The sequence below is a fragment of the Sus scrofa genome, chromosome 12, assembly GCF_000003025.6.
Source record: "Sus scrofa isolate TJ Tabasco breed Duroc chromosome 12, Sscrofa11.1, whole genome shotgun sequence".
NCBI lineage: Eukaryota > Metazoa > Chordata > Mammalia > Artiodactyla > Suidae > Sus > Sus scrofa.
Window position 1 is genome coordinate 25,797,395 of NC_010454.4, and position 12,712 is coordinate 25,810,106.

At 43.4% G+C, this 12,712-nt stretch overlaps 1 protein-coding gene across 4 annotated transcripts in view; it reads right to left on the reverse strand.

Moving 5' to 3' along the window:
- Positions 1-12,712, reverse strand: part of SPOP (speckle type BTB/POZ protein) — a 68,010-nt gene that overhangs the window by 4,774 nt on the left and 50,524 nt on the right. For all 4 annotated transcript variants that reach the window (XM_021067137.1, XM_005668871.3, XM_021067139.1 and 1 more), the window contains 3 exons: positions 5,834-6,011; positions 2,411-2,466; positions 1,790-1,912 (listed from right to left, as the gene is read on the reverse strand). In XM_021067137.1, coding sequence (XP_020922796.1) covers positions 1,790-1,912; positions 2,411-2,466; positions 5,834-6,011 — 357 coding nt within the window. The remainder of the gene's footprint in view (positions 1-1,789; positions 1,913-2,410; positions 2,467-5,833; positions 6,012-12,712) is intronic.

The following is a 12,712-nucleotide window of genomic DNA, read 5'->3' on the forward strand; positions in this document are numbered from 1 at the left end:
AGGAATGAAAACCCAGGGACACGGATGCCCAACCCTGGCTCTGAGAAGGTACATCTCTGAATCTTAGTATCTCTCTAAAAACCGACCTTGTGAGACTACTCATCCTTATGGAAGCTACCAGATGAGGGGCTACAAGGCTGGTGTGGGTAAACCCAAGTGCCTGCTTCACTGAAAAGAGGAGGGCGGATGAGGCAGAATCGCTATAAACTCATGTTTGTAAAAAGCTGCCATTGGGCTGTGTCTGCTACTTCCCCAGAGCTCACAGGGAACATCTCCTTCCTGTTTCCACGGAAAGCAGGTCTCTTCCGGTCAGAACTGAGCTAGACTGGAAGGATGCAGGATGTTCACACTGCTTAACTGAACTAAAGAAGTCTTGAAGGGTGGTAAGAAAGATGCAGCTCTCAGTCAATCCTTTTCACTGGTAGCACAGATCGGGTTTACGTGCCTCGTCCTCTAGAAACACTCCAAAAAGGTGGATCCATAAAGATTAAACCTCCACTGTAAACAGAGACACTTTCCGCCGTCCTCGGGGTGCAAAGGGAGGAAGAAGGAGACCACCTCCCTGAGTGAATCCTGGGCAGGCTCTAGTGCCCTCAGGTCAGAGCCAGGAGGGACCCCAGATGGGGGCTGCGGCCTCTTGGCAGGAAGAGGAGGCACTGCCAGCAGAGAAACTGCCCTTCTCGAGAGGTGTACTGCAGGGTCTACTGCTGGCCGCCTCACCTGAACCGCCCCCAAACATAAGAAAAGCTTTCAGAGAATAAATAACAGCCCTTTCAACCCACCCCCCACCCCTGAGCCGTGTTTCTTCAGGCTACAGGGCCTTCTCTCTCTGGTGTATGGACACAATGGAAGTCAGTATCCCACAGTGTGTTTTGGGAAACCCTAATCCCTGGAGGTGATCCTTGAGAAAAGTGACTCCAGGGCTAGCAAAGTTGGAGACGTCTGTCCATCATCTCTTTCAGAAACTCACAGTGCACGTGACCACAGTAAAGGTTCCGAGAAATCCTGCTGTATGAGAGAGCAACACAAAAACTCCAAGTGGACTTGGTTAAACACAGTGTTTCGTCACCTCTTCCCCTCAACCTCATTTGGGAATCACTAGCCTGCTGTTTTAGGAAATCAATATATTTCCTTAAGTCTAAGATCCACATTTTTATTTTCAAACTTCAACGCTGCTCAAATTGCAATGTAACAATCAAAGTATACCTTACTGCAGTGGTTGCTCTTTTTCTCCTCAGGAGCTAGTCATCATCTGATAATTCTGAATATGACACATTTCACTAACTTCTTAAGTACAAGTTGAAAATGATAACAACCAGGACACTAGGTAAAAGTTATTGTCTTATTGATAAAGTTTAAATACAAGTTAACGAACTCAAGAACACGATGTAAATTACAAAGTTAAATTATACATTCATTATAAATCCACTCAAGAACACCCTGTACATGACAAAATTAAATTACAAATCCAAATGTTAGCAGTATCTGGGTCTTTATTATCACTGTGGTTAAGTTTGAGATGGGGAAGAGAAGAGAGGTAAACATCAAACTTCACCTTCTTTTCCAGAGTTAGGGTGACCATACAAGTTAGCATTCAAAGCAGGACACTTGTGAAAATAAAAAGGGCGCCATCAGTAACTGCGGGAACACGAGGGTAAGCCAGGACTGTTCTCACCAAACCAAGACAGATGCTCGTCCTACCCACAAAGCAACATGAAAGTCCAGGCATGAAACTCAAGAGGTCACAAAAATGCCTTGTCTTGTTATCATTTTTCTGTTCTTATCTCACCTTGTCAGCAGCTGCCAGCAAATCATCAGCCATCTTGTCCAGGTTCGGCGCCTTCCCCGTGTAAATGAAACACATCATTTCCTTAAAAACTTCAGGCTCCACATCATTGATTTCAACCCGATTCTATGCCAGAGAAACTAAATATGAGAAACATTCCAACAGAACAAAATCCCTAAACAATTTTCATGATCTTAAGCTCCGGTGAAGAGAAGCGCTGCTATCATTTTAAATCTAACATGAATGGAAAACTCCTCTTTGCCCGATTTGATTATAATAGCCTTTTCTCCCATCACACATACCACCTTTGTTTTCTCAAATACAATAGCAAGACAACTATATCTTTGATTTTTTACCTTTCTTTTTCTCAGTAGAAACACATGTCTAATATCCTCACCCAAGACTACTTGGGTGATCTGCCTGCAAAACGGAGTCTGCTTCACCTAGAACGCGTCCAGACCACCTCGCTCCGCTCTCAGAAATGGTCTGTTCAGGGAACTGTACTCCATTTTAACAGCATAATAAGAAAAAAATCATCAGGAAAAGAAATCTGCTGCCGAACTGGGATAACACCTGACGCTAGTCACCTGGCTACAAAGACATCACCTCCATCCCGTTACATACCTTTTTGCTCTCCTCCATTTCATGTTCAAACATGGCACTAAAAACTGGAGAACGAGCTACAAAGTGAAAGGGAAACAGAGACAGATATGGTTTATCACACCGAAATCTCTTGGTTCCTGTTATGAAGAAGAGATCATTTTCTCTCCTGTCCTACTGCTATGGAAATTGTCTTTCTTTTCTTTTTTGTCTTTTCAAGGCCGCACCTGCTATATATGGAGGTTCCCGGGCTAAGGGTCTAATCAGAGCTACAGCTGCCGGCCTACGCCAGAGCCACAGCAATGCCAGATCCGAGCCGCATCTGCGGCCTACACCACAGCTCACGGCAACACTGGATCCTTAACCCACTGAGTGAGGCTGGGGATCGAACCCACAACCTCATGGTCCCTAGTCGGATTCGTTTCCACTGCGCCACGACGGGAACTCCGGAAACTGTCTTTCTTATCAGATTATTCCAGAATTATAAAAGTGCTTTCTTTTTATATTATGCCAATAAGTGACTAATTGTAATACATAAGGAAAAAAAAGGAATTGCTGCTTTCAAAATAGTTTCTTATTAGCTCCATTCCAACCACGCATATTTCAAGATTACTCGAATTACCTAAGTTCAATGACAATGATATCCTCTGGGTAGGTTTAGGAGTTCAAACAGAAGGCATGGTCTAAGCAGGGTGCTCTAATACCTGCATTTTTGCTTGGAACAATGACATCTACCTTCTCACTTCCAGGGACCGCAGAGCAAGGTCAAGAACCCGGCTCAGTGGCAACCACTAACTAGATGAGGGGCAGGCTTGTTTAAGGCAGGCTGTCTGCTCCTCCAAGCCATGCGTTATCAACGGAGAGGACAACCCCCCAAAGAAGTCAAAACCATCTTAGACACCACAATCATCTGCGGCCCTTTCAATCTCAACCCTACTGGACAAAATCTTATTCCCTAATATTTAATGTCTCTTAATTTTTTTTCCCCTTAGGGATGGGAATAAAAAAATAATTCAGAAACAGTGTTCCAATCCACCCATGCCCTAGAATCTAGATTAATGGACACCATGAAAAATAAGTAAACTTAACTTCAACCATGAATGAATGTAATAAAATGGCTAAGAACTCAAATTTTATGATGCTGTCTAATAAACCAGGGGTTTTGGTGAAACTTGAGACTACAAATCTCCACCTAAGAGAGGAAGAACAGATGGGATATAGAGTCGGAGTCTGAGCTAACTGGTACCTGGAACTTTGACCTAGTTTATGTCAGAAAGCACTAATTTTAGATTTGCCGTTTTCTAACCATATAATCTTGGGCGAAATCAGTTAACCCTCTGAGCCTCAATATTTTAATCTATTCTAAAAGCATATCAACTCTCACTGTTCTTATCTCTTATAGGTCATAGACTATAAAAAGTACTGTATTAATATATTACAGAAACTGAGGACTAAAGGACTGGTGCTTTTAATAAAGACGGAAGGGCCCAAAGCAGCAACATGCTTAGCGGATTCAGAGGACAGACAGAAGCTGATGTTATGAGGATAAATAAAATCACCCCAGGAGAATAAGCAGAGTGAAAAGGGGACTGAGGCAGAGCCTTGGGGAGCAGCAATGTTTAGAGAGATGGGGTAAGACGAGGGAGGCCACACACAAGAAGGAGCCAGAGAACAAGATGGAGAAATCTTAAGTGAAGAGTCAATCAAATAATTTATGAGCTAAAGCATCCCTCAAATTTAGGAGTCAGCAGGGCAAGTAACTTTGGAAAACTTTGGAGGTGAACGGAAGATAAGTGGGAGGAAGGAGCTGCCAACACAAGGAACTCAGCTCTGAAAAAAAGAGAAACTAGAGGGAGAAGCTTGATTCTGTTTACAGGCTGAGGACAAACAGGCAACAGGAGAAAGAGGTAGCAAAGATACCGGATGACAAGGGTACAACTGGCACAGGAAGGCTTCTGAGAAGCCAGCATGAGATGCGAAGGCAGAAGTAGGAAGTACAGTCTGCTTTGCACGTGAAGAACAGCTCGTCCCCCAAGAATGCAGGGGAAATGCAGGTAGGGTGAGAGGCAAGAGCCAAGGGAGAAGGGGCCCACTTTTCTCTTGGGTGAAGCAACAGGGTCATCTTTTAGGAGGTGGGGACTGAAGGAGAACGGTAAAGGTCTGAAGTACTTATTGTTGCAAAAAGAAAGGGAGTGGACTACATATCTGCAGCAAGAGGTCTTCTTTGTCTCCTCTCCTTTTCACGGCTGCACCTGCAGCATACGCAAGTTTCAGGTCAGGGGCTGAATCGGAGCTGCAGCTGCAGCCGGTGCCACAACACAGCAACATCGAGTCCTTAACCCACTGAGCTATAAAGGGAACCCCTGTAGAAAGAATTCTTGACAGTGCTGCGGGACTAGCCGGGGTGGAGACACTAATCTAAGAGTCGATAACTTCCTTCGGCAATGCTCAGTACCGCTGTGTTGACAGAGGGAACAGGAAGATGGTCAGATTGAGTCAGACTGAGGTTTTGCCAGGTGTGCATTTGAGAACGACAGGGCTGAAGGTCCTGGTAAGAAATCTGTCGCCTGAAGGTTCATGTGATTTCCTCTTACATCTTGTGGCCTGAAGAGAAGTTTGTGGCTGAAAGCTACGCTTTCCTGAGAGGGAAGGCGGTCAATCCTGCCTTGGCAGTTCCTCCCACGTGTCGGTCTTTCTAGTCTTAAAGACCAAGGGCCCAGGACTAGAATAAGGTCTGATCCTCCTACCTTCTCATTCTTCTAGAATGTTTGTAGGGAAGAGAGGGCTCAGACCTCCAGGGCTAGGGACCTAAGTTTTGAGTCCAGAAGCCTCTCCATTATATCCTATGCCCCTGTCTAGAGGCAGATACCCACTCTTAACCAGTGTTTTGACACCTAAATCGCTAGGTGCAAAGGCATCCAAAACACATGCTCATCCACTTCTTAAAATGGTGGCCTAAGTCCACCTCAGAGAGGGAAAAAAGTAGTAGCATTTTTATGGAGCGTAGGCTTTTTGTTGTTTTGGAGGTTTTTTGGTCTTTTCTAGGGCCACACCCGCGGCATGTGGAGGTTCCCAGGCTAGGGGTCTAATCGGAGCTGTTGCCGCCGGCCTAGGCCACAGCCACAGCCACTCGGGATCTGAGCTGTGTCTGTGACCCACAGCAGAGCTCATGGCAATGCCGGATCCTTAACCCTCTGAGCGAGGCCAGGGATCGAACCCACTACCTCATGGTTCCTAGTCGGATTCGTTAACCACTGAGCCACGACGGGAACTCCAAGAGTAGGCTTTTTGGTTGTGACAACTAATGTCACCACAATACAAAAATATATTTTGTTGCAGTTTTTGTGTACTAGTTCAAAAAAGTTGAAGTTATTCAGAAGGTGATTATGCAGCCACTGTTTTTCCTTGTTTAACCAAAACTAAAGCTTCCCACGAACAAATACCAACCTGCTAAGATAGCTTTGTGAGCCTGGAATTCCTGGCCAGCAACGCACAAACAACAGTCTGTGAACCGGGAATTCTCCCACAGTCCTCCTAACTCATCTGCCAACCGGCACTCGGGAACCTTCACCATATTCATGGTATTCTGGCCAGAAATGTTGACGGAATCTTGCACCACACTCACCTGCAAAAAGACAAGAAGAGAGAGGCCAAAGCTTCTGTTACCAGGAATTTTCATCCCCGCAGGAGGAGAGACGACGTCTCTCTCGCTGTTACAGTACATTCAGATACTGACATTAGTCAGATTCTCTCGAAACCACCTCCACAAATCAAGGACCAAGTAATTTCCAAACTATCACGGTCACGATTATTCAGTGAGAAGAGAGCCCTACAAATCTCCTTCTCCTCTAAACTTCTAATAAGCTCCGCTTTCCCACCTCGAAAACCTGGGCAAAACCACCAGAGCGAAAAAACCAACAGAAACAAACCTCAAGTATTTACTTATTCTGCCTTAAGCAAAAGGTGAAATACAAAGAACTCCTATATAAACTACCATTTAAATTAAACTCTCTGCAGAAAAGAATTTAATAAGCCCAAAAGCACTTCACTGATTTTAGTTAGGTCTGGAACATAAAAATAAAATGCAGCTTCTGTAGGGCCTAGTAAATAACTGGCATCTCCTCACAAACGTTAGTTAAGTGAACATGACTGGGCCTGAAAGATCTCGGGTAGCGTCACCTGGGTGGGTAGCCCATACCATTTATATCCTTACTCGGTCACTTGTGACAATGACATACAAGATGACTGGTTTCAGCTAGACATGCACTTAGGTATAGCTTTGGAAAAGAATGATGACAACGGGTTTACAGAGGAAACCAACTTGCCACACGGCTTCAGCAACATGTTCTAACAGCCGAATTAACTGTTGGGTCCAGATAAAAACTCAGGTAACTTCTAGGTGGGTCAGTGAAACTCAGATAAATTTGTCAGGATATGAAATACAAGGATCAGAGTTCTCGTCGTGGCACAGTGGTTAAAGAATCCGACTAGGAACCATGAGGTTGCGGGTTCGATCCCTGGCCTTGCTCAGTGGGTGAAGGATCTGGCATTGCCGTGAGCTGTGGTGTAGGTCGCAGACGTGGCTCGGATCCCACGTTGCTGTGGCTCTGGCGTAGGCCATCGGCTACAGCTCCGATTTGATTAGACCCCTAGCCTGGGAACCTCCATATGCCACAGGAAGCGGTCCTAGAAAAGGCAAAAAGACAAAAAGAAAAAAAAAAGACAAAAAAATAAAAAGAAACACAAGGACCATATTACACTACAAAATAAATGTATATTACCCAACTGAAAAGTTGAGACCCAACAGATCAGTCTTTTGCTGAACAATCCTTGCTATGCTTCCTCTTCTACATCATATTAGGTTAGAAATGTTAAAATGAAAGCAGAATTCAAGAGTTCCCGTTGTGGCTCAGCAGTAACGAACCTGACTAGTATGCATGAGGACGCAGGTTGGATCCCTGGCCTTGTTCAGTGGGTTAAGGATCCGGAGTTGCCATGAGCTGTGTGTGGTGTAGGTCACAGATGCGGCTCAGATTTGGCTTTGCTGCGGCTGTGGCGCAGGCTGGCAGCTGCAGCTCCGATTTGACCCTCGGCCTGGGAACCTCCATATGCAAGTAGGCTCCGCCCCCAAAAAAGAAAAAAAAAAATGAAGGCAGAACTTACAAACCCTGAGAAGCAGCTCCCCACTTTTGCTATTCCTATGAATCAGATAAGAAAGATAGCTTAGGAACATTCTAAGTGACCCAAATTTCTTTCAACCTTCAAGATGCAAGTCATCCTTTAAATGCAGTCATAAACCCAGAGGCAAAGTTAATGTCCCATCCAAATGACCCCTAGTCCTTTCTGTGTAGGAGTGAGATATTTACTATCTGCTTAAGAAGTTTATTCATTTGTTTAAAACTAGCTCTCACTGTCTTGAGCAATGAAGCAGCCAAGTTAATCAATTATGAAAGCACTTAGCATTAATAGCACATTTATCAGAGCCAGAGTATAACGTTATTTTAACAGCCCAAGACCCAACACAACCACCCCACAGAGGCTGTCCTATGTAAGACCTCTGATTTAGTTCAGCCCCTCTCTCCTATTAGTACCCTTACTTCGTTGATACAGTATTAACACCCAAAGAAGAAGTTGCCTGTTTGCAGTGTTAGCTTCAAAATTCTGCTGACTTAAATAAAAACAAGCACAACAAAAAACAAAAAAATCTGAGAATAAAGACCAATTAAATCCAACTTGCTCACAGGGAAAGGCAGGAATCTCTTGGGTTGGCCAATGTAAGAGAATGGAGAATGCTTTTGGCACTGGGTTGCTAAGGGTGAATTAAACTAGACTGACAGAAGCCCAAAGTCGTTAACACCTGATGGCAATTTACTAGACTGGGTAAAACGAACTGGCAAGAGCGCTGCTGAATTTCAAACTATAGTTACCAGTGGACTCCGTACCGGTTTTATGTATACTCGGTAGTGAGTGGGGCCCAAAGACTGTGACTCCTCTCACTGGGACAATTCCTCTCTCTAGACACAGACAGGAACTCAGCGGGAAGGAGAATGTACCTTTACTGTCTGAGCCAGACTTGTTCTGCAGATATATGGATGCCTGGAGTCTCCAGAGCTCTGAATGTCTGGCACCTCTTACCAACATTAAATACGCTTAATTAAAAATAAATTTTAAATGGCATTCACAAATGAGTCTGCAGAGCTCAAACTTTTAACTTAGAAAGGGATTGTTTTCCTCTGGAAATGATGATGCTAAAATGATACCATTTTGAGAAAAACTAAAGATTTTTTTTTTAATGTCTATAAAGTTGACTGTGGAGACTCATTCAGAATTGCAGCTGTGAAGATGACGTGACTATGACATTTGTGTCGTCTTAGAAATGACTGCATGAGAATGTCTCAGGAAGGCTGTATAACCCTCTCAATTCCAAGTTGTAAAAGAGCCTCACTTTTAAAGTCAATTCCTTCTCTCAAAAAAGAAAATTTCGTAAGACATAATTTCATAAAAAATTGTGCCAACTCGTGTATATTTTTTCTAAACACAAAAAGTCAACGTAAAACCAATGAGAATATGTTATGGACTTCTATATAATTAAAACGATCAAGAACATCAAAGTCATCTGCATAGACTGTTTAAAGCAGCAGCAGTATTTCTAATCAAAAGATTAGTAACAATCTAAATGTTACTATCGGCGAGAGAATGAATAAACAAACCAATTAACTGTTGTGTAAACACACAATCGTAGAGCACCAAAAAACAATGAACCATGGTTACATCCACAACACAAAGAAATTTTAGAACCACACGGTGAAAACAGCAAGTCCTCGATGTCCACAGACGTTCTGACATCATCTTCATAAAGCTCAAAACCAAGCCAACCTAAACAATATATTGCTCAGGCATACAAATAATAAACAAGGGAATGATGAACAATTCAAAAGGACTATTTAAGGGAGTTCTCTTGTGGGGCAGCGGGCCAAGGATCCGACACTGCCACTGCAGTGGCTTGGGTCACTACTGTGGTCTGGGTTCAATCCCTAGCCCAGGCACTTCCACATGCCACAGGCACAGCCAAAAAAACAACCCCACCAAAAAACGAGAGAGCTATTTATTATCATCCTCTGAGTAGGTAAACAGCAGGTCTAAGGGATGGGGAGAAGCACATATAGGTCAGTTCTAATTTACTGGTGATGTTGGGTGGGTGGTAAGTTTACTACACCATCATGTTTCATAACCTATAAAGATGTTACACGGTAATCACTATCTTTGTAGGGCAAGATCAAATATTAATTAGCATTTTCATACAGTTCAACTAACATATGCAAATACTCCATTAATAAAATGATAGAAAGAAAAAAACTAACAGACCTACGTATTTAAAATTCAGCAAAAATATACATTCCCAGGCTATGAAGGGACACTCTCTGTTTGATAAGAAATGATATGTTTTAAGAGTTACTAGTATCTAGCTATTTCATATAATATTTAATATTTCAACTTTAATTGCAACATTGCAAAAGAGGCACTGGAATCTTCTACCTGCCAAAGGCATACACACTGAAGGTGGAATACATGCATCTTTTTTTTTTTTAACTAAAAATTTTTTTTCTTTTTACAGCCACACCTGCAGCATACGGAAGTTTCCAGGCTAGGAGTCTAATCGGAGCTGCAGCTGCTGGCTTATGCCGCAGCCACAGCAATGCAGGATCTGAGCCACATCTGCAACCCTAAAGCAATGCTGGATCCTTAACCCACTGAGGGAGGCCAGGGATCAGACCTGCATTCTCATAGATACTAGTTGGGTTCTTTCATTTTTTAATTTCTTTTCATTTTTTCCTTTTGTCTTTTTAGGGCTGCATCCTTGGCATAAGGAGGCTCCCAGGCTAGGGGTCGAATCAGAGCTGTAGCTGCCACAGCAATGCCAGATCCGAGCTGCATCTGGAACCTACACCACAGCTCATGGCAACGCTGGATCCTTAACCCACTGAGCGAGGCCAGGGATCAAACCTGCAACCTCATGGTTCCTAGTCAGATTGTTTCCACCGCTCCACCACGCGAACTCCACGAGTTGGGTTCTTAACCCACTGATCCACAAAGGGAACTCGAACACATGCATCGTTATTGCTAACAGCTTCTTGTTTTCAATATAGGTAAACGGACAGAAGATCGAAAGCAGCTGAATGAAACATTTCAAACAGATTTTCTGTGGTCCAAACGATTAAAGAGAAAATTAAAAGTGTAAAGACTTTGTGATTCTCTCTTTCATTACCCAAGCGAATACTCTCTGTTAAGAAGACCTGGTAGAGCCCGGGTTTCCTTGGGTGAATGGCATTCAGCTCCACTTAGCGTAATACAGACTAGAGACCTGGAGACCGGAGAGCTGACATGGCCCTGACACTGATTTGCTGTGTACCATGTTAGGAAAAACTACCTGACCTCCCCAGGTACTGTTTCTCTCCCCAGTAACACGAAATGAAGGGAAAAGAAGTAACCTAGCTCAAAGGATTGGGACAAGAGACAATTCAGGGAATGCTTTGAAAGTGCCTCCAAATACGTTAACTAAGCAATGTCAGCTTGGAAGAACTGCCATACTTCCTAACGGTCAGACAAAAAGATCACCAGTGGGGCACATACAAACAAGACCACCCAGTCAGCATTTTTCAGAGCCTGTGATCTAATTTCATTTAAGTAGTCACTAAAAGTTATACCACTGAAATAAAGCCCAAACACACAAATGTGTGATGCCCATTCTTTCACCTTAGGATTCCCTCTTGTGACCTCTGGGAAGAGAACCAAGGGGGAAAAAAAATCCACAAAGCAACTGGGCCAAAGGCTAAGTAAGGGATGGAAGACTGGAAGGTACTCCTAACCTCAATTTGTGTGGACATCCACTTCATAAAGGCCTCTGAATTATAAGAAAATACTAACCCAATTATAAAATATAAATATGAATAAACTTGCTTATAAATATTCCATTGATAGAAGGAAGCAAAGGTCAAAGGATGCACCAAAGGATGCATCTTAGCTCTAAAAAATCACTAAGAACTGAGACGAGCTGTAGACATTTTTAAAACCCACACATCCAACACACACCCCCACGCAACAGTCTTGCAGTGCTGAACGCTACTAAGTCCACAGAGAGCCTTGGAACAGATACGAGTCTCACTAGGCACAAGCCCAAGAACGAGAAGCAACACTCAGCACCTGTGGCCAACAGAGAAGTGTGAGAGGAACAGATGGCACACCTGGTCCGATGGTAAGAAACCGACAGCATCAGCAGAACCCAGCAGACGTTTCCCTGTTCAACATCTCTTCATTTCCAAAGTGTCATCTCACTTCCCTTCTAAGTCAGTAAGGCATTTCTAAACTTAACCACAGGATTTCTCCTAAGAGCATCTCTTAGGGGGAGCAAAAGGAGAGAGTGCCTCGGACTTAACCGCAGGATGAGAGCTTGCCAAGTGAGGGCAGGCCAACTGGTTTCCAGGTCAAGAATGTCAATAGAAGGGTGGGAATAGATGGCAGGGATTTGGTGGTAGTGTGGTGGTGGGGGAAACATATAATAAAGGGTTGGACCCACTGTAGACTTGAGAATGCTGCAACAGGAGCTCCCTGGTGGCCTAAGGGTTAAGGGCCCAGTGTTGTCACTGCTGTGGTGTGGGCTGGATCCCTGGCCTGGAAACTTTCATATGTCTTGGGTGTGGCCAAAAAAAAAAAAAAAGAACGAACAGAAGAAAGAAAATGCTGCAATAAAGGTTATGGTATTGCCTAAAACACCAGACGAATTATTTAGAGGCAATTTCTTTTCCTTCAGGGAACAGTTCGAAGATAGGCTTTCATTTCCAACAAAATTTAGAATTTTCCACTACTTCAAATTCTTCCTGAAATATAGGGTCTCTAGGATGGATGAATATTAAATTGACAGTTTATTTACATAACATCCAATCTCACACAAAACCACCTAATTGTTCTCATTGCTCCACTTGGGCAATTTGAATATGATCTGTAACTATCTGGATTTATACAGAATTCAAATTCCAAGTTCGAGAGACAAAAAACAAATTGCAAACTTCAAGTATCTTTACGGATGCCATCACTCTCGTATTTCCTTCTTTTACTTGGCAATTAATGAGGAGAGAAGGAAGCTACTATGCAGACTGTATTTTATGTATTCACTGTAATATTTTAATAAACGATACCTCCCAAATTTCCTAATCACCAGCAACCATTCTGTGGAAATATTCAATGAGCTGTGACTTGGAAAAGAAGCCAGCTACCGCTGGCCAGGCCTCTTCTATGAGAGGGCATGATTCCTAAGGGACACCCTCCCTG